A 19,890-nucleotide genomic window follows, 5' to 3' on the forward strand; every position below is an offset into this window, starting at 1 on the left:
GGGGCTGGACGAGGCTGCACGACCCCCAAAATGTGCTCCGTGCCCGGGGCCTGCAGAGCAACCCTGACACCCCCCATCCCTGCCCCCCATCCCACCGGCAAAACCGGGGGGCCGCGGGGACAATGTGGGGGTCCTGCGGCCCCGCGGCTGCTCCGAGCTGAGGAAGCAAACAGGGGAAAGCAACATTTTTTGGGGATCCCTGAGAGCCGGGTCCATCCCTCTCCAAAACAAAGGCCCCAGAGCCGACAGCCGAGGCTGGGGGAGCGGCGGGGGGCGAGACGCGGCCTCCCCTCCCTGCGGGGGGTTGGGGGTCAAACAGAAGGGGTGCGAAAAATACAGTGGGGACCCCCCAAAAATGTGAGGGAAGAAAAGAGGGGGCACCCGGATTTGAACCGGGGACCTCTTGATCTGCAGTCAAATGCTCTACCACTGAGCTATACCCCCGCTGTGGAGCCGGGCCTGCCGGGAATCATAGCACCGGTACCGAGGGGACACCGGGGCTGGTGGCATCGAGGGGACACCGGGGCTGCGGGGACACCGAGGGGACACCGAGGGGACACCGGGGCTCATAGCACTGGTACTGAGGGGACACTGGGGCTGAGGGGACACCGGGGCTGCGGGGACACCAAGGGGACACCGGGGCTGGTGGCATCGAGGGGACACCGGGGCTGAGGGGACACCGAGGGGACACCGAGGGGACACCGGGGCTCATAGCACTGGTACTGAGGGGACACTGGGGCTGAGGGGACACCGGGGCTGCGGGGACACCGAGGGGACACCGGGGCTGAGGGGACACCGGGGCTGAGGGGACACCGAGGGGACACCGAGGCTGATGGCACCGGCACTGCGGGGACACCGGGGCTCATAGCACCGGTACCAAGGGGACACCGGGGCTGCGGGGACACCGGGGCTGGTGGCACTAAGGGGACACCGGGACTCATAGCACCGGTACCGAGGGAACACCGGGGCTGGTGGCACCGGCACTGCGGGGACAGCCGGCCACGGACACCCCGTTATCAACACCCCCTGTCATGGACACCCCCTGTCATGGACACCCCCACTCACGGAACCCCCTCCCACCCACGGACACCCCCCAGGGACCCCCCCACTCACGGACCCCCCCACACTCGCTGCCCCACACCCCCCGTGTCCCCAGCCCCCCGTGGGGGGACACGGCCCCCCCAAAACCCCGAGAGCGGCGTGGGGCGGCCCCCACAGGGTTTGGGGGGTGCGTGGGACCCCCCCCAAAACTGCCAGAGCCGCCGTCCGGGACCCCCGCGGGGTTGGGGGGATTATCCGGAGGTGCCAGCAGGGGACGGATGGGGACAGTGATGGTGTCCCGGAGCGGGGTCAATATTTGCTCCCAAAGCCGCCGGGCAAACAGGCGGGGGGGGCGAGAGGGGGCCCCGGATCCTGGAGACCCTTCCCGGGCACTGAGCGCTCCCGGAGCACCGGGAGAAAAGTTTGGGATCACCGCAATGTCCCTGTGCCACCCCTCAGCTTCCCATCTCACCGCTGGGGAAACTGAGGCACGGAGGGACTCGCCCAGGAAGGGTCGCCGGGGGGGGGGGGCGGGAAACCGAGGGGAGGGGGATCCCCACATCCCTGGAGACCCCCAGCGCACCCCATTCCCAGCTCCTCGAACCCCCCCTCCTCCAATCCCCCCGGGGAGCCGGGAACGATCCCGGCCTGGACCCGAAGTGTATTGGGCAGGTCTGGGGGGGCGCGCTGAGCCCCCCGCGTGTTTGGGGACACGGAGGTGACACTGTCTGGGGGATGCGCTCGGGGGGGCCCGAGATAAGGGCCGGGCGATAAGGGCCGGGCTCGCACCCCATTCGCGGGGGCCTCGGGGAGGTGCCGACCCCCGGACCCCGGCTGGGCAGGGGGCGGCGGATGGGGGGGCACGAACGGGGGGGCAGATGCCAGCCCTGTGCCCACCGCTGCCCCTTTGGGGGGTCCCGGCCTTTGTCCCCCCGCTTTTCCCTCTGCCTCCTCCTCATCCTCGCTGTCCCCGCTCTGGAAAAGGGGGAAAAAAACAGGGAATTGTAGGGCTGGGGGGGCACGCACCTCAAAGTGCACCCAAAATCACTTCGAGCTATGTGGGGGGACACGGGACACCCCAAACTGCCCCCACCGCCCCCCACGAGCTCTGGGGGGACACCCCAAACTGCCCCCACGAGCTCTGGGGGGACACGGGACACCCCAAACTGCCCCCACCACCCCCCTGAGCTCTGTGGGGACACGGGACACCCCAAACTGCCCCGAAAATCACTCCGAGCTATGTGAGGGGACACAGAGCACCCCAAACTTCCCCCACCGCCCCTCTGAGCTCTGGGGGAACACCCCAAACTGTCCCCACGAGCTCTGGGGGGACACGGGACACCCCAAACTGCCCCCGCCGCTCCCCTGAGCTCTGGGGAAACACGGGACACCCCAAACTGTCCCCACCGCCCCCCTGAGCTCTGGGGGGACACGGGACACCCCAAACTGCCCCCACCGCCCCCCACGAGCTCTGGGGGGACACGGGACACCCCAAACTGCCGCCACGAGCTCTGGGGATACACGGGACACCCCAAACTGTCCCCACCGCCCCCCTGAGCTCTGGGGGGACACCCCAAACTTCCCCCACCGCCCCCCTGAGCTCTGGGGGAACCCGGGACACCCCAGGCTGTACCCACGGCTGGCGCCGGAGCCAGACTGCCCCGGGGGGGGCTGTTTGCTGTGGGGCTGGTGCCCACCCCGAGGGGAAGGCTGGCAATTATGGAAATCCCTTAACCCCTGATTGCCTCCTCCCACCCCATTAGGAGAGCAAACAGTTTTAGCGGCGGGGGCCGAGATAGCCCGTGGCTACATAAACCCAGCGGGCCGGCCGAGCTGCCACCAGCGCCAGCATCATCATCATCATCACCATCATCATCATCATGGTGACATCCCCGGCCGTCCTGTGCCTCCTGGCCTGGCTCCTGCCCCCCGCCGCCGGACACCTCTGGGCATGGATGTTCTCCCTGCCCCAGCACTCGCCCGATGCGGCCGCCCTGGGCAGGAGCCCCGGGGCGGATCTGGAGGAGGTGAGGGGGGTCCTGGGGGGCGAGGGGACAGCAGGGTGCGAGCAGGGATGGGAGACAGCAGGGTGGGCTCGGGGTGGGCACAGAGCAGAGACTGGTGCAGGGGTGGGGGCAGAATTTACAGCCAGGGTGGGCTCGGGGTGGGCACAGAGCAGAGATTGGTGCAGGGGTGGGGGCAGAATTTACAGCCAGGGTGGGCTCAGGGGTGGGAGGAGGGGTAGGAGGGTGGTTTGGAGCCAGGGAGGGCTCAGGATTTGCAGCGGGGTGGGCACGGGGCAGGTGCAGGAGCTGCAGAGGGGGGTTCGCGGTGGGGTGGGCGCAGAATTTGCGAGGCACAGGGGTGGAAGGGGAATTCAGACCCGGAGTTCTCAGCTGGGGTTGCAGCGGGGGCGATGAGACCCGCGGAGAGCCCACAGTGTCCTGCTGGGGAGGGGGACACGGGAGGGGTCCGGCTCCGGCCGGGGGTGACACCGGGGGTCCGGCTCCAGCCAGAAGTGGACACGGGGGGTCCGGTTCAGGCCGGGGGTCCGGTTCCGGCCGGGGGTGACACGGGGGGTCCGGTTCCGGACGGGGGTGACACGGGAGGGGTCCCGTTCCGTCCAGAAATGGACACGGGGGGTCTGGTTCCAGCCGGGGGTAACACCGGGGGTCCGATTCCAGCCGGGGGTGACACGGGCAGTCCGGTTCCGTCCAGAAGCGGACACGGGGGGTCCCGCTCCCGGCCGGGGGTGACACCGGGGGTCCGATTCCAGCCGGGGGTGACATGGGGGGGTCCGGTTCCAGCCGGGGGTGACAGCGGGGGTCCGGTTCCGGCCGGGGGTGACCCGGGGGTCCGGTTCCGTCCAGAAGTGGACACGGGCGGTCTGGTTCCGGCCGGGGGTGACACTGAGGGTCCGGTTCCAGCCGGGGGTGACCCGGGGGTCCGGTTCGGGTCCGGTTCGGGTCCGGTTCGGGTCCGGTGCGGCGGGGCCGGCAGGGGGCGCGGTGGCGCCGGGCGGCCCCGGGCGCTCCAGTGGCGCAATCGGTCAGCGCGCGGTACTTATAGGGCGGTACACGAGCGATGCCGAGGTTGTGAGTTCGAGCCTCACCTGGAGCAGGACTTTTACAGGGGTTCGCGCCGCCCCCACCCCTGTATTACCCCCCAGCCCGGTTTTCTTTTCCCGAGGAAAAAAAAAATCCTGGAACCGCTGCGGATGGAGCTCCCCAGAGCACTGCCGTCAGACTCGGCCCCCCAAAACCACCCCGACACCCCCACACCTAAGCTTGCTTTGCTTTGACGGGGTTTTGCGCCGTTTCGGGGTGTGGGATGAGGTGCGGCCCCCCTGACCGGCCGTGTCCCCCCCTCCGCAGGTCACCCCGTGCAACCCGGCCACACCCTGCGCCCAGGGACACTTTTGTGACGAGCACTTCGGGCTGTGCCTGCCCGAGCGGCCCGAGGGTCACTACTGCCGCCAGGACCCGCACTGCGCCCGCGGGCTCGTCTGCATGTTCGGCAAGTGCCAGCAGCCCGTGCCCCCCGGGCAGGACGGTGAGTGGGGGTCTGCCGTGGCGGGGGGGACACGAGGGACAAGCTCTGCGAGCCGGGGGGATGCGGTGCTGAACCCCAGGCCGGGCTCGGAGCGTCCCCTGAGGTCGCTTTTTGTGGCGCCAGGAGCGCGGTGCCAGCGGGACGAGGAGTGCGGGGCCGGCGGCTGCTGCGCCCGGCAGCACGGGGAGCGCGTTTGCCAGCGGCGCCTGGAGCTGGCCCAGAGCTGCCACGTTCCCCCCGGGGGACTCGCCTTCAGCATCAACCAGGTGTGCCCGTGCCAGGCCGGGCTGGTCTGCCGGCCCTCCGTGCCCGCCAGGGAGTGAGTACGGGGTGCGGGGCTGGGCGGGGGGCGTGGGGGGCAGCCGTGGGTCGGGGGGCACAGCTGGGTGCAGCTGTGGGTCGGGGGGCATGGGGGACAGCCGTGGGTCGGGGGGCACAGCTGGGTGCAACTGTGGGTCGGGGGACAGCCCTGGGTCGGGGGACACAGCTGGGTGCAGCCCTGGGTCGGGGGGGCAGCCCTGGGTCGGGGGGCACAGCTGGGTGCAGCCCTGGGTCGGGGGGCACAGCTGGGTGTATCTCTGGGTTAAGGGACACAGCTGGGTGCAGCCCTGGGTCGGGGGGACAGCCCTGGGTCGGGGGGATGGCGCTGTCACAGGGACTCAGGTGTCACCGATGTCGCCGTTCTCTGTCCGCAGGAAAGCGTTCGAGTACCGGCCGGAGAAGAGCGAGTGGCGGTGCCGGCAGCCCTGAGCTCCCCCCCTGTATTTATTGTCTCTGTAAATAAATATATTATCCCGATAAAGCCGGCCCAGCCCCGCGCTGAGCCCGGCGGCTGCCGCTGGCCATCCCCGGGCTGGGGGGGCTGGAGCCCCCCGAGCGCCCCTTCCCCAGAGCCGGGCAGGTCCCGGCTCCATCCTCACCTGAGCCCCTGTCCTGCCGAGCAGGGGTCACTGCAGCGCTGTGTCCCCCCAGCCGGGCCCCCCCGTGTCCCCCCAGGAGGCTCAGGCGTGGGGCAGGTCTCACCGAAATGTTTATTACAAAGAAACCAAGCGAGCGGGGCGAGTCCCCCTCCCCTCCCCACACACACACACACAAACCAACGAGAATAAATAAATAAAATACATTTTTGTCGGGTCTTTAAATTAAAAGTTTGTGGAGTGACATAAATACGGGACGTCCCTCTGCCCGCGGGGGGGGCCCCACTGCCCGGGTTGTGGCCGCCGAGGGGGCGAGCGCTGGGGCAGGGGGGGCTCAAAGCACTTGGCAGGCAGTGACACCGAGTTCCCCCCCCCCCAAAACAAAACAAGGGGGGAAACTGAGGCACACGTGGGTGGCGGCTTGGCAGCGGCAGAGCTGGGTGCCCCCCAAGCCCCCCGAGCCGGGCTGGTGGTCTGGGTAAGGCAGTGACCCCCGGCGTTGCCCCCAGGGGTGGGACAGAAGTGGGACAAGCCCCTGTCCCCGAGGGTTGGACATGGGGGTGTCCCCGGCCCACCCTGGTGTGGTCACCCCGCAGATTTGGTGAGGGGGGGGGGGGCACAAGGGATGCCCCGGGGCGGGCACAGGACAAGGCAGTGCCCCGGGGGGGGGCCAAGGGGGGACGGACAGAGGCTCACAGACAGACGGACGGACGGACGGACAGACACGGCTGGACAGGCACGGCGGGCGGGGGGGGTTGGAACAGGAAGGGAGGGGGGGCTGGGGGCTGGGGAAGGGGGGGGGGGGGGCCGGGGCCTGGCGGTCCCAGGGCAGCGGGACCCCCCCCCCCCCGCGGCAGGCCAGGGCTGGGCAGCTGTTAGCACAGGTTAGACCCCCAAAACTGGCTCAGATTCACCCCCCACCCCCCCAATTCAGGCAGAGCCCCTCCAAGGCAAACACATGCAAACCGCTCCCCCCCCCCCCCCCTCGGGCAGGCAGCACCTCGGGGGGCGCAGCCTGGGGCAGCGGGGAGCCCCCAAAGCCCTGCACACACCGCACACGCATGCACCCCCCCGGCAGCGCCGGGGGCTCTGGGGGCAGTGCCGGGCACTGCTGGGGTGGGGGGCAGCTGGCAGGGACCCCCCCCCCACCGCCACGGCCGGCTCCGGGGGTCCCTGCGAGAGCACCATGGAGAAGCGGGGGACACCCGGCGGGCAGGGCTGGGGACACGCCCGGGGGACGGGGACACGCCGGGTCCCCTTTGGTCACTTGCTGTCCCTGCGGGGCAGGGAGGGCCCGAGGCACCGCGAGATGCTGGGGGGCTGCGGCAGGGGGAGACCCCTCCTCAGCCAAGAGTGGGGCAGGGGGAGCCCCCCGGGACAAAGCGGGGGCTCCCCATGGCACTGCTGGCCGGGCTCGGGGGGGCACAAGGGCAACCGGGGGGGATGTCCCGCGCCCCAAAACCAGCGCTGGGGGGGGACCCCCTGCCCGCACCCCCTGGTCCTAACGCATGTAAACGTCCCTGCCCCAGCCCTCCCCTTCGCCCCGGCCCAGCGGCTCCTGGCCCTTGGCTCGGCCCCGCAGCCCCCGGCCCTCCCGCCCGGGCTCGGCCCCGTCCCAGGAGCCGGGGGGCGGCTGCGGTCCGGCCCCGGGGGTGCCCGGCGGCTCCTCCTCCACGGGGTCCATCTCGATGTCCATGCAGCAGGAATCGCCGGGCTCCGAGTCCCGGCTGCCCGGCGCCTCCGAGTCGAAGGTGTCCTGGCGGGACAGGCTGCGGGGGCCCGGGCGGGCGGGCGGCGGGGGGGGTCTGCCCTGCCCGCGGCCCCCCGAGTCCCCCGGGCCCTGCCGGAGGCGGCCGTGCTCCCCCTCCGGGTACGGAGCCTGGGTGCGAGAAGCAACCACACCATGCGGGGACGGACGGGCGGGGGGTTAGTGGGGGGTTAGTGGGGGGCAGCCGGGGATGGAGGGGGGCTCACGCTGCTGCCCAGCCCTGCCGGTGACACGGTGGCAGCGGGGCACAGCCGGGGGGGACACCGGGAATGGGGAGGGGGATGCGGGGTGGGGGGCTGCAGGGCAGGGCGTGGAGCGCCAGTCCGGCTCGCTGGAAGGTTTAGCGACAGACGACACAGGAGACGTGTCCCCCCTCTGTCCCCAGCCCCGGGGGTGGCTGCAGGACCCCCGGCTCAGCACCGCAGTGGCCACGGTGGGATGGGGCTGTGCCCCCCACCCGGCCCGCCCAGGACACCCCCAAAGCCTCGCCCCCACCACGGCTCCCCCAGAAAGGTGGGAATGGGGGTCTGGAGCCCCGGCATCCCCCCCGAAGGCACAGGGTGGGTCTTGAAGGGGACAGATCCTGGGGGTTCCCAATCCCCAGGGCAGCTCCAGGCCTTGGAGGGGGCACAGATTCCCAGGAGACCCCGAATGTGGGGCTGGCACCAGTCCCAGGCAGGGAGAGATCCCCAGGGCTGATCCCAGTGCCAGCCCCAATCCAGGAACGGGAGCAGGTCCCTGGGGTGACCCCAATCCCAGGACCTGTCCCACACCAGGGGCCTGCAGCACCCCGGGGAGGGGGGCAGAGGTTCCCAAAGGAACAATCCCAGGGATGGTCCCACTCCTGGGGGGGCCGTGATTCCCCATGGTGACCCCAATCCCATGGGCTGCCCTAATCCCAGGGTCCCCAGGTGACCCCACACCTCGGGACCACGGTCCCCTGAGGTGACCCTGACCCCAGGACAGGTGACCCCAGGGACAATCCCACACCTGGGGAGGGTCACAGTCCCCTGAGGTGACCCTGACCCCAGGACAGGTGACCCCAGGGACAATCCCACACCTGGGGAGGGTCACAGTCCCTCAGGGTGACCCTGACCCCAGGACAGGTGACCCCAGGGACAATCCCACACCTGGGGAGGGTCACAGTCCCCTGAGGTGACCCTGACCCCAGGGATGGTCCCACACCCGAGGGACCGTGGTTCCCCTGGAGCCCCCAACCCCAGAGTGCAGAACATCCCCCTGGAGCAGGTGACCTCAGGGACCGCCCCACACCTGGGGGGGCTGTGACACCATCCCCGATCCCGGGGTCCCCCGAGCTTTGGGGGGGGGTGGGGATGTCCCCGCCGTCCCCTCCGCCGCCTCACAGCGCGTGCTCCTCGAGGGGTCCGGGGGGGCTGGGGGTGGCCTCGCGGCCCCAGAGGTTGAGGTTCCTGCGCAGGGAGGTGAGCACCTGTACCTGGAGGTTGGAGACGGGCGCGGGGCTGGCGGCCAGCGCGGCCGTGGCCATGGTGCGGTTCAGCAGCGGGTTCGGGGGGTTGCTGCTGGGCGGGTGCGTGGCCTTCCAGTAAGCCTCCAGGTACTCGGCCAGGTGCTCGCAGGCCTCCTCCAGCTGGTTCTCGTCCAGCACGATGTCAAACATCTCCTGGGGAAGGGATGGGCGCGAGGTGGGCACGGTGGGACGGGGTGGGGCAGGTGGGTGTGGGGCAGGGACAATGGGACAGGGAGGGGTCCATGGGACAGGGAGGGGCAGCTGGGTGTGGGGCAGGGTCCATGGGACAGGGAGGGGCAGCTGGGTGTGGGGCAGGGCCTGTGGGACAGGGTGGGGACAATAGGACAGGGTGGGGTCACTGGGATGGCAGAGCCTATCGGACCCAGGGCAGAGTGAGATCAGGACCAATGGGACACAGGGTGGGATCTATGGGACAGGGCAGGATCTGTGGGGCAGGGCAGGGACATTGGTATGGGGCAGGATCTATAGGGCAGGGCAGGATCTATGGGGCAGGGCGGGATCTATAGGACAGTGTGGGCAGATAATGGGCAGGGGGCGTGTGGGGCAGCTCAGGGTGGTCTCGGGGGGTCTCAGGGTGGTCTCAGTTTGGGTTCAGGGTGGTCTCAGGGTGGTCTCGGGCTGGTCTCAGGGTGGTCTCAGGGTGGTCTCAGGGTGGTCTCAGGCTCAGGGTGGTCTCAGGGTGGTCTCAGGGGGTCTCAGGGTGGTCTCAGGGTGGTCTCAGGGGGTCTCAGGGTGGTCTCAGCATGGTCTCAGGGTGGTCTCAGGGTGGTCTCGGGCTGGTCTCAGGGGGGTCTCAGGGTGGTCTCGGGCTGGTCTCAGGGTGGTCTCAGGGGGTCTCAGGGTGGTCTCAGGGTGGTCTCAGGGTGGTCTCAGGCTTAGGGTGGTCTCAGGGTGGTCTCAGGGGGTCTCAGGGTGGTCTCAGGGTGGGCTCAGGGTGGTCTCGGGGGGTCTCAGGGGGTCTCAGGGTGGTCTCAGGGCAGTCTCAGGGGGTCTCAGGGTGGTCTCAGGGTGGTCTCAGGGGGGTCTCAGGGTGGTCTCAGGGCAGTCTCAGGGGGTCTCAGGGTGGGCTCAGGGTGGTCTCGGGGGGTGTCAGGGTGGTCTCAGGTGGTCTCAGGTGGTCTCAGGTGGTCTCAGGGTGGTCTCAGGGGGTCTCAGGGTGGTCTCGGGGGGTCTCGGGGGGTCTCAGGGTGGTCTCAGGGGGTCTCAGGGTGGTCTCGGGGGGTGGCACCGCGGTGCCCAGGGCACACTCACAGGCGGGCACTGTGCCAGCTTGTCCGAGGCCACCATCTGCACGTTGAGGTGCTTGGCCTGGGACTTCCCCCTGGACTTCACCAGCCTCTGCAGCACCTGGGCAGGAGGGGACAGCCCGCGGTGGCCGTGGGGACACGGCTGGACCGTGCCTGGGCCCCCCAGGCCGGCAGGGAGGGGCTGGCACTGCCCCCAGGGCCTGCACCCACCTTGGGGGAGGTGATTTTGATGTAGACGATGATGGGGGCCAGGGAGGTCTTGGCCAGCTGGGCCGGGTGGTTGATGGTGTCGGCGTCCAGGGCCACCAACTGCAGCGTCCGGGCCAGCTCGAAAATCCGCTCGGTCTCACTCTGGACCTCGGCTGGGGTGGAGGGGACACGGGACAGGGTGAGGGGACAACGGCTGGGGGATGTGATGAGGGGCACGGGAAGGGGACAGTGGTGCTGCTCCTGGGGCTTGGCCACCTCGGGGTCACCGCAGGAGGGAGGTGGCACCGGCTGGGCAACCCCACCACCCCAAAGCAGGCACACGCCGAGGGGACACTGCCAGCACTGCCACCACGGTGTCCCCAACCCTCAGACTCTGCCCCAGCGCCCGGGCAGGGCCAGGTGGGGAGGACGGGGGGACCGAGGGGTCCCCGTTACGTACCCAAGACATCTGTATCAGGAGCAGGGGAGGAAGGAGGCAGCACGGAGGGGAGGAGGAACCCCAAAAGAAAAGAGAAAGAGGAAAAAAAAAAACCAAAAAACAAAACCACAAGAGAGAAGATAAAAGAAGAAGGAGGAGGAGGAGGAGGAGGAGGAGGAGGAGAGGCACTGAGTCACAGGGTTGAGGGAGCACAGAGCCCCCCATTAGCCACCCCCACCCCCCAGGAGCGGGACGAGCACCCCTGGTTGGGCTGGGGGCTGATACAGATGGAGGCTTGGGGGGGTCCCGGGGGTCCGGGGGGGTCCGGGGGGGTCCCGGGGGGGTCGGGGGGGCCGTACCCAGGCTGGAGCGGGTGCTGGAGCGCTCGATGATCGTGTGCTTGCTGGGGTTGTTGAGCACGGAGCGCTTGGCCAGGGAGATGTCGGCTGTCACCCGCGTGATGGAGATCCTGGGGACACAGCGGGGGGACCCCCCAACATCCACAGCCACCCCCCGGGACCCCCCCCCGGCACCCCCATCCCCACACCCCACACCCGCGGCTGCTGGAGCCGCCCCCATCGGGGCTGGGGGTTTAGGGGTCCCCCCGTTATGGGATTAGGGGTCCCCCCCATGGGGTTTGGGGTCCCTCCTGTGAGGTTTGGGGTCCTCCATGGGGTTTGGGGTCCTCCCATGGGGTTTTGGGGTCCCCCCATGGGGTTTTGGGGTCCCCCCACGGGGTTTGGGGTCCCCCCGTGGGGTTTGGGGTCCTCCACGGGGTTTTGGGGTCCTCCATGGGGTTTGGGGTCCTCCATGGGGTTTGGGGTCCTCCCATGGGGTTAGGGGTCCCCCCATGGGGTTTTGGGGTCCTCCCGTGGGGTTTGGGGTCCTCCATGGGGTTTTGGGGTCCCCCCACGGGGTTTGGGGTCCCCCCGTGGGGTTTGGGGTCCTCCATGGGGTTTGGGGTCCCCCCGTGGGGTTTGGGGTCCTCCATGGGGTTTAGGGTCCCCCCATGGGGTTTGGGGTCCCCCCATGGGGTTTGGGGTCCCTCCTGTGAGATTTGGTCTCCCTCTCATGACATTAGGGCTCCCCCCATGGGTTTAGGGCCCCCCTGTGGTTTTAGGGGTCCCCCTGTGGTTACAGGGCTCCCCCCATGGGTTTGGGGCCCCCCTGTGGTTTTAGGGGTCCCCCTGTGGGATCAGGGATCTTTCACAGGATTGTGGATCACAGCTGGGGGGTCCCTCCATGGCTTTGGGGTCCTCCACAGGATTAGGGGTTCTCCACACAGGAGGGGTCCCCCCATGACTTCAGAGTTTCCCCCCTGTGCTTTCAGGGGTCCGCCATGGGGTTTGGGGTTTGGGGTCCCCCTCATTAAATTAGAGTCCTCCCCTCACGGATTTAGGGGTCCCTCTATGGGGTTAGGGGTCCCCTCATGGGTTTGGGGGTCCCCACTGTGGTGCCCCCATATGGATCTTGGAGTCCCTCTATGGGGTTGGGGGTCCGTCTATGGGGTTGGGGTTCCTCTGTGGAGTTGGGGTTCCTCTATGGGTTTAGGGGTTCCTCTCTGGGGTTGGGGGTTCCTCTATGGGTTTAGGGGTTCCTCTATGGGGTTGGGGTTCCTCTGTGGAGTTGGGGTTCCTCTATGGGTTTAGGGGTTCCTCTCTGGGGTTGGGGGTTCCTCTATGGGGTTGGGGGTCCATCTATAGGGTTGGGGTTCCTCTATGGGTTTAGGGGTCCCCACTGTGGTGCCCCCATATGGATTTTGGGGTCCCTCTGTGGGTTTAGGGGCCCCTCTGTGGGTTTAGGGGTTCCTCTATGGATTTTGGGGTCCCTCTGTGGGTTTAGGGGTCCCTCTGTGGGTTTAGGGGTCCCTGGCCATGCAGCCCGCCCCCCTCACCTGCCATCAAAGCGATGCTTCAGGAAGTCGAACAGCGCTTTCTGCATCATGTCCGTGACCTGGGGGTGAAGGGACAGCGGGGACAGAGGGACAGCGTGGGGCTGGGGTCCCCCCCGAGCCCCCCGAGCGCTCCCCCCGGCCCCACTGCTCACCTCGTAGCCCTTCAGCGACGGCCCCACGAGGATGATGGGGCGCATGGAGGGCACCACGTCGTACGGGGGCACGTGCTCGGTCTGGGGACAGAGCCGGGGGTCACCGGGGCCGGGAGGGGGACACGGGCCACGGGGGCGGCTCCGGGGTTTGATTTTGGGGGGCTGCAAGCGGGGGGCGCCTCCCTCACCCCCCCCCCCCTCCCGGGGGTCCTGGCGCTACTCACCGACTTCTGCTTCTGCTTCGCTACATCCCGGGGGGCCGCGGGGGCCGGGGGGCGAGAGGAGACAAACAAGGCATGCGTGTTACCCGCGGGTAGGGACACCGGGGGGCGCGGGGACACGGGGGTGACCCCCGGGGTGAGCCACGGACACGGGGGTGACCCCTGGGGTGAGCCACGGACACGGGGGTGACCCCTGGGGTGAGCCACGGACACGGGGGTGACCCCCGGGGTGAGCCACAGACACGGGGGTGACCCCCAGGGTGAGCCATAAACATGGGGGTGACCCCCGGGGTGAGCCACGGACACGGGGGTGACCCCCAGGGTGAGCCATAAACATGGGGGTGACCCCCGGGGTGAGCCAGGGACACGGGGGTGACCCCCGGGGTGAGCCACGGACACGGGGGTGACCCCCGGGGTGAGCCACGGACACGGGGGTGACCCCCAGGGTGAGCCAGGGACACGGGGGTGACCCCCGGGGTGAGCCATAAACATGGGGGTGACCCCTGGGGTGACCCAAGGGACACGGGGGTGACCCCTGGAGTGACCCAAGGGACATGGGGGTGACCCCTGGAGTGACCCAAGGGACACGTGTGTGACCCAGAGGTGACCCAAGGGACACGGGGGTGACCCAAAGGTGACCCAGGGACGTGTGTGTGACCCCCAGGGTGACCCAGGGGACACACGTGTGTGACCCAGGGACATGTGTATGACCCAAGGGGTGACCCAGGGACACACGTGTGACCCCCAGGGTGACCCAGGGACACACATGTGACCCCCAGAGTGACCCAGGGACACACGTGTGACCCCCAGGGTGACCCAGGGACACACATGTGACCCCCAGGGTGACCCAGGGACACACATGTGACCCCCCAGGGTGACCCAAGCACATGTCTGAGACCCAGAGGTGACCCAGGGACACGTGTGTGACACAAGTGACACCCCAATGTCACATGTGTGACCTGCAATGTCACGGTGGCACATGTGTGACCCCCGGGGTGAGCCACAGACACAGGGGACACCCCTGGGGTGACACAGGCACACGTGTGTGACCCAAGGGACACCCCAAGGGACACGTGCATGACCCTGTGGGACACCCCAATGTCACACGTGTGACCCAGATGTGACCCAGGGACACGTGTGTGACCCCCAGGGTGACCCAGGGACAGTCACACACCCCCTCGGGGGTAGATTTGGGTACAGCGGGGGCTTGGGGGGTGGCTGGGACCCCCCAGGCCTGCTGGCCCCAAAAGTCCCTGCAGACCCCCCCCCGCCCCGCGGAGTGGTTGCGCCCAAACCCCCCCAGCTTATGGCCAGCTATGGGGGAGGAATGGTCCATTCTCAGTCGTGGGGGGGATGAGACACCGGCCGTGCTGGAACACACCATGCGCACACTGCGGGGGGAGGCAACCGGGGGGGGGGGGGGGCACGGACTGATCCATCCCATGAACCGGGGGGGATCACAGCCACGGACTGATCCATCCCATGGACCGGGGGGGGGGGAATCACAGCCACGGACTGATCCATCCCATGGACCAGGGGGGATCACAGCCACGGACTGATCCATCGCATGGACTGGGGGGGGGATCACAACCACGGACTGATCCATCCCATGGACCGGGGGGGATCACAGCCACGGACTGATCCATCCCATGGACCAGGGGGGATCACAGCCACGGACTGATCCATCCCATGGGCCGGGGGGGGATCACAGCCATGGACTGATCCATCCCATGGACCGGGGGGGGATCACAGCCATGGACTGATCCATCCCATGGACCGGGGGGGGGATCACAGCCACGGACTGATCCATCCCATGGACTGGGAGGGGGGGATCACAGCCACGGACTGATCCATCCCATGGACTGGGGGGGATCACAGCCACGGACTGATCCATCCCATGGACCAGGGGGGGGGAATCACAGCCACGGACTGATCCATCCCATGGACCAGGGGGGATCACAGCCACGGACTGATCCATCCCATGGACTGGGGGGGGATCACAGCCACGGACTGATCCATCCCACAGCCCATGGGGGGGGACACAGCCACGGACTGATCCATCCCACAGCCCATGGGGGGAGGATGCAGCCACGGACTGATCCATCCCATTGACAACAGGGGGAGTCAGCCCTGCCTGGGCGCAGAGCTCACCCCGTGCTGCAGCGCCGGGGCAGTGCGTGTCCCCCAGCTCCCATGGGGTGTCCCCCAGCTCCCATGGGGTGGTCCCCCAGCCCCGTGGGGTGTCCCCCAGCCCCGTGGGGTGGCCCCCAGCCCCCGTGGGGTGCCCCCAGCCCCCCGGCAGTGTTAGGGCAGGCAGCGGGTGCAGCAGGCGAGGCGGGGGCCGGCGGGGGCCGTTACCTTCCTAAAGAAGGGGATGCGCTTGTTGTGGGCGGGGGGGGTGGTGACACTGCTCACGCTACTCTTAGGGGAGCGCTGGGTCTCCATGGCCTCCTCCTCCTCTAACTCATCGGGATCAAAGGCAAAGCTAGGCATGTCCAGGCCACCTGGGGACGGCCGGAGCCGCGAGACGGCAGGGAGAGAAGAAGAGCGATAATGGCGATGGAAGAAGGCGAAAATGGAAATGGGGTGGAAGAGGAGAAGCAGAGGAGAGGGGTCCCGGGGGGAAAGAGGGGTCACCCTGCCTGCACCCGGGGCTGGGGGGGACAGAGGGGTCACCCATGGGGAGGTGGGGGAAGGACCCCCAGGCTGGAGCTGGCGGGGCCGGGGGGACCCGGGACACTCTTACCGCTGGCCGGGGGCGTGGGCCGGCGGGTCCCCGTCACCACATCGCCCAGGCTGGAGCTGGAGTTGTCTGTGGATTTGCTGCGTGAGAAAAGCGCCGAGAGAGCGATGAGGGTGGGATGGGGGGGGAGTCCAGGGAGAGCCGGGCAGGGTCGGGGTGAGCCCCACCTCGAGCTCAGGCGGTTCTGCCTCATCTTCTGCTCCTGCAGCAGCCGCATGTTCTCCAGCTTGACGGGGCTGGGGATGAAGCCCACCTCGCAGCCCTCCTTCACCAGCCGCCCGATCCACCAGTCGTTGTTGTACTTCTGCTCCGGGGAGGGGGGGAAAACACCTTAAAACCCCCCTGAACCCACCCCAGCGCTGCCCCCCCGCCCCTCCCCAGCCCCCCCAGCCTGTCCCACCTCCTTGATGTGCAGGAAGTCCTTGGGCTCGAAGCAGATGGCCATGCCCTGCACGGGGACGTCGTCGGTGGCCGAGGGGTTGTAGCCCACGTTGGTGCGCACGGCGAACGCCACCGGCTTCGTCTGCCAACGGGAGAGGGGTCGGCAGCTCCCCCAAAACGGGGAGATCCCACCCGCTGCCACCCCAAACTGGGAGATTCCACCCCTGGTGCCGGCGTCACCAGCCGGGCTCGGCTCCTCAGCAGAGTGGCCACAAGCCCGGCCAGGAGCTAACGAGGGGTTCATTAGCTAATTGCCCCGGGCCCCGCAGTGTGACGGACTCTCAGCCAAGGTGAGAACCCAGTTCCACCCAGTAACCCCCATTGCCCTCCCAGTGCCCCCCACCCGTGACCCCAGGGCTCCAGAGGACGGGACATGGCAGGGATGGGGAGCAGGGGGTACCGGGGGGTCCCTGTGCCGGGGCAGGGGGCGCTGGGGGGGCTCCGTCCCAGCTGTCCCACCTTGGCTTTCTCCAGCTGAGCCATGGCCTGGCGCTCGGCCTCCTTGCGCAGCGCCTCGCGGTCCTCCTCCAGCGACACATCCGAGTCCGAGGGGCGGCTGGTGTAGGACTCAGCCGAGCCCTGGGGCAGCGGGGAGGGGGCTCAGCCCACCCTGGGCCCCCCCAGGACAGCGAGTGACACCCATCCCCAATTCCAGCCCTCCGAACCCCCGGCACGCTCTCGCTGGTGCCGGTGCCCATCACGGTGGCCACCCGGTGCCACCCGGTGCCACCCGGTGCCACCCAGAGGCACCCGGTGCCACCCGGAGCCACCCAGAGCCACCCGGAGCCACCCGGAGCTGTCACGGTGGGGTCACGGCAGGAGAGGGACACGGCAGCTGTCACCACCGCTCTGGCCGGGAATGTGACACCGGCCCAGCACCCGCTCCCATCCCGCTCCCCGGGGCCTCTCCCAGAGCCGGGAAGGCAGAGGGGACCCCCCGAGTGTCCCCCAGCCCAGGGGGACAGCGCTGTCCCCACCGCGGGAGCCCAGGGCAATGGGGACAGGGCGCTGTGGGGCGACTCGGGGTCACCCGGGACGGGGCTGGAGCTGGAGTGGGATTGGGGACCCCCTGCTCACCCCCCAGGACTGGGGCCAGGGGGACAGCAGGGACAGTGGGGACACCCAGGGGACCTCCAGGGGACCCCCTGCACACCCCCAGCCCCAGCAGGGACACCCTGGGGACCCCCAGAGGACCCCCTGCTCACCCCCAGCCCCAGCAGGGACACCCTGGGGACACCCCAGCCCCGTCACGGTGGGTGACACGTGGGACCCCCAACCCTGATTGTGCCAACCCTTCCCAAGCCCGGGGGTTTGGGGGTCACTCAGCCCCTCTGCACAGCCCCCCACCCCCAACCCCGGGGCTGCGGACCCCGGCAGGGACCCCCTTCCCCAAACCCCACGGGGCACAGCCCAGCTGCCCTCTCCCCCTGCCCCACCGAGGGCACTTTGGGGGGGTCACCGCAGCCCGGGAACGACCCCCTCACCCCACAGATCCCCCCCAGCTCCCGGGACCGACCCCACGGAGCCCAGGGGGACCCAGCCGGGGGGGCGGGGGGTCCTGGGGGCTGCGGGGCGGGGGCGGGGGTCGCTCACCGGGGCAGCGGGGTGGTCTTTGCCGGGGATCTCCATGGTGGCAGGGCCGGGGGCGAGCGGGGCGGGCGCAGGGCTGGGCACGGGGGGGCTCAGGTTTCAGCCCCGGGTATATTTAGCCCGGTGCCGGGCAGGGGGTGGGGGCCGGGGCTCAGGGAGGGGGGGCCCTGCCAAGCCACAGGGTTGGGGAGGGGGGATTTGGTGCCAGCCGGGGCTGTGTCCCTTCCCTGGCACCCCAAAAGGGACACAGGACCCCTGGGGAGGTGGGATGCATTTTAGGGGGGGACACCCCTCCAGCACCCACGGCAGAGCAGAGGGGCCGAGGGCACGGCCAGCCCCGGCTCGGTGTGACCCCACCTCAGTCCCCGGGGGACAAAGCACCGCTGGGACCCCCCCAAAAGTGCCGGGGGCCCCCCTCACCTGGCGGACGAAGCTGTTGGAGGTGGTGTCGGACGAGGTGCTGCCGTCCGAGCGCTTGAAGCGGCTCTTGCGCCTGCTGTACTTGCCCTGGGGACAGGGGAGGGGGCGAGGGGGCAGCGCTGGAGCACAAAACTCCCCCCAAAACTCGGGGGGCACCCCCGGACCCCCCCTGCCGGGGATGCTCCAACCCCCTCCACCCCCAGCCTGCAGCCAAACCCCGCTCATGGGGGGCTCGGGATGGGGATGGGATGATGGGATCCATGGGATAATGGGATCCATGGGATCATGGGATCCATGGGATGGGATCCATAGGATGGGATCCCTGGGATGGGATGGGATGGGATCCCTGGGATGGGATGGGGTTGCCCCTCCCCGGGGGTCACAGTATTGGGGGGCTGCGACCCCAACCCCACGGGGAGGGACAGGGCAGGGCTGAGCGGCTTCGGGGGAGCAGCCCCCAAACTCCAGCTCCCAGAGCCCAAACAGCCCCCCCAGAGGGGCTGACACCTCCCCACACCCCCCTCCACCACCCCAGTGCCCCAAACCCCCCCAGCATAGGGGGTACCCACCCCAACGGGACCCCCGCTCCCTCCCAGGGATGTGGGGGTGTCCCGGTGCCCCCCCTGTGGCAGCTCCCTCCCTTTGGGGGGTGTAAAGGGGGGGAAAACGCTGGGGGGAGCGGGGCTGTCACCCCCCCAGTGTCCCCGAGGGACAGCTGGGCCCAGCTGCCACCCAGCCCGGGGGTGGGGGGTCCCCACGCTGGGTATTTTTAGATCCAGCACCCCCCAGGACCCCCCCCACATGCCACCCACAGGGCTGGGGCTCAGTGACGAGGCTCCCTCTGCCCCCATCCCCCGGGAACCCCCACCCCAAAAACTGTCACACCCCCCTCAAGAGCGAGCAGAGGGGGGGGTCTGTGCCCAGCGCCCCCCACCCCTCTGGGACCAGTGAGGGGAACGCCCCCCCTCCCCCCCAAAGCAGAGGGGACAGGCCGAGGGAAAGGGGGGGACCCCCAGAGTTTTCCCAATTCCTAAAACTTTCCCGGTGGGCGCAACACCCCCCCAAAAACCCACCTGCCCCCCTCGGTGGGGGAAGCCCAGGGGACTGGGAAACCGGGATGGGGCTGGATTTGGGCCCGAGGCTCATGGGGGGAGGACACCCCTTTATTTCTGGGGTGCTGGGAGGGCGGCATCCCCCCGTTATCACCGCCGGGATTCGGGGGGGGCAGCGCTGAGCCCCATCTCTCGCCCCCAGCCCCACGGGGGAATTACACGGGACGAGCCCCCCGCCCCCTCCGTCCCCTCCGGGGGTGCGGGGGGTGCTGACACCCCCTGGCAGCACCCCCAAACCCCCGCGGGTGTCACCTGGAGCGCGGCGTTGTCCAAGACGTCCATCTGGATGTCCTGCGTGGAGCTGTAGGGGGTCCGGGCCATGCCGCCTTCCCGCACCATGGAAGCGCCGGGCTCGGCGGGATTTTGGGATGGGTGGGTGGGAGGATGGGGGGGGAACCACACAGAGGAAGATGATGACGATGACGATGAAGCTCAGGCCTGGCCCCCGCGGTGACGGAGCGGGAGGAGGAGGAGGAGGAGGAGGAGGAGGAGGAGGAGGAGTGGGGATGGCGCAGGGGGGGTGAGGGATGGGCGGCCGTTCCCGCACCGCCTTCCCGGGGGGATGGGGGATGCGGGAATGCGGCCCCCCCGCAGCGGCTCCTTCCCAAAAAAAGGGGGTGCTGAGGGTCCCCCCTCCCCAAATTGGGGGGCGGG

The 19,890-nt window shown here is 69.2% G+C and overlaps 1 protein-coding gene and 2 non-coding genes across 6 annotated transcripts; 1 reads left to right on the forward strand and 2 right to left on the reverse strand.

Moving 5' to 3' along the window:
- Positions 1 to 372: 372 nt before the first annotated feature.
- On the reverse strand, positions 373 to 444 carry TRNAC-GCA (transfer RNA cysteine (anticodon GCA)). Its single transcript has one exon. It is a non-coding gene; the product is annotated as a tRNA-Cys (tRNA).
- Positions 445 to 4,071: 3,627 nt separating this feature from the next.
- On the forward strand, positions 4,072 to 4,161 carry TRNAI-UAU (transfer RNA isoleucine (anticodon UAU)). The gene is given in 2 exon segments: positions 4,072 to 4,109; positions 4,126 to 4,161. It is a non-coding gene; the product is annotated as a tRNA-Ile (tRNA).
- Positions 4,162 to 6,363: 2,202 nt separating this feature from the next.
- Positions 6,364 to 19,603, reverse strand: CACNB1 (calcium voltage-gated channel auxiliary subunit beta 1). 4 transcript variants are annotated; one of them, XM_058858083.1, is made up of 14 exons: positions 19,489 to 19,603; positions 18,125 to 18,211; positions 16,574 to 16,693; positions 16,074 to 16,196; positions 15,841 to 15,977; positions 15,677 to 15,753; positions 12,934 to 12,953; positions 12,710 to 12,790; positions 12,558 to 12,616; positions 11,023 to 11,132; positions 10,246 to 10,397; positions 10,040 to 10,135; positions 8,735 to 8,920; positions 6,364 to 7,389 (listed from the first exon to the last, which is right to left on the reverse strand). In XM_058858083.1, the coding sequence occupies exons 1-14, from the start codon at positions 19,573 to 19,575 to the stop codon at positions 7,012 to 7,014; spliced, it is 1,713 nt and encodes a 570-aa protein (XP_058714066.1). In that variant the 5' UTR covers positions 19,576 to 19,603; the 3' UTR covers positions 6,364 to 7,011. The 4 variants fall into 4 exon arrangements, 2 of the variants coding, with proteins under 2 accessions (XP_058714066.1, XP_058714065.1); XM_058858082.1 differs by lacking the exons at positions 12,934 to 12,953; positions 18,125 to 18,211; positions 19,489 to 19,603 and adding exons at positions 15,289 to 15,434; positions 17,708 to 17,785 and having other exon boundaries at positions 6,370 to 7,389; XR_009279683.1 differs by lacking the exons at positions 6,364 to 7,389; positions 12,934 to 12,953; positions 18,125 to 18,211; positions 19,489 to 19,603 and adding exons at positions 7,426 to 8,338; positions 15,289 to 15,434; positions 17,708 to 17,785 and having other exon boundaries at positions 8,464 to 8,920.
- Positions 19,604 to 19,890: the final 287 nt, after the last annotated feature.

This window comes from Poecile atricapillus, chromosome 27 (assembly GCF_030490865.1).
Source record: "Poecile atricapillus isolate bPoeAtr1 chromosome 27, bPoeAtr1.hap1, whole genome shotgun sequence".
NCBI classification, from domain to species: Eukaryota; Metazoa; Chordata; class Aves; order Passeriformes; family Paridae; genus Poecile; species Poecile atricapillus.

Excerpts from the sequence above, each read along its gene's own strand:
- CACNB1 (XM_058858083.1), bottom strand. The coding sequence starts at position 19,575 with ATGGTGCGGGAAGGCGGCATGGCCCGGACCCCCTACAGCTCCACGCAG. Across the intron at positions 10,398-11,022 it reads CAGCACCCGCTCCAGCCTGG|CCGAGGTCCAGAGTGAGACC; the intron begins GTACGGCCCCCC and ends CCTCCACCCCAG. Across the intron at positions 10,136-10,245 it reads TCAAAATCACCTCCCCCAAG|GTGCTGCAGAGGCTGGTGAA; the intron begins GTGGGTGCAGGC and ends CCTCCTGCCCAG.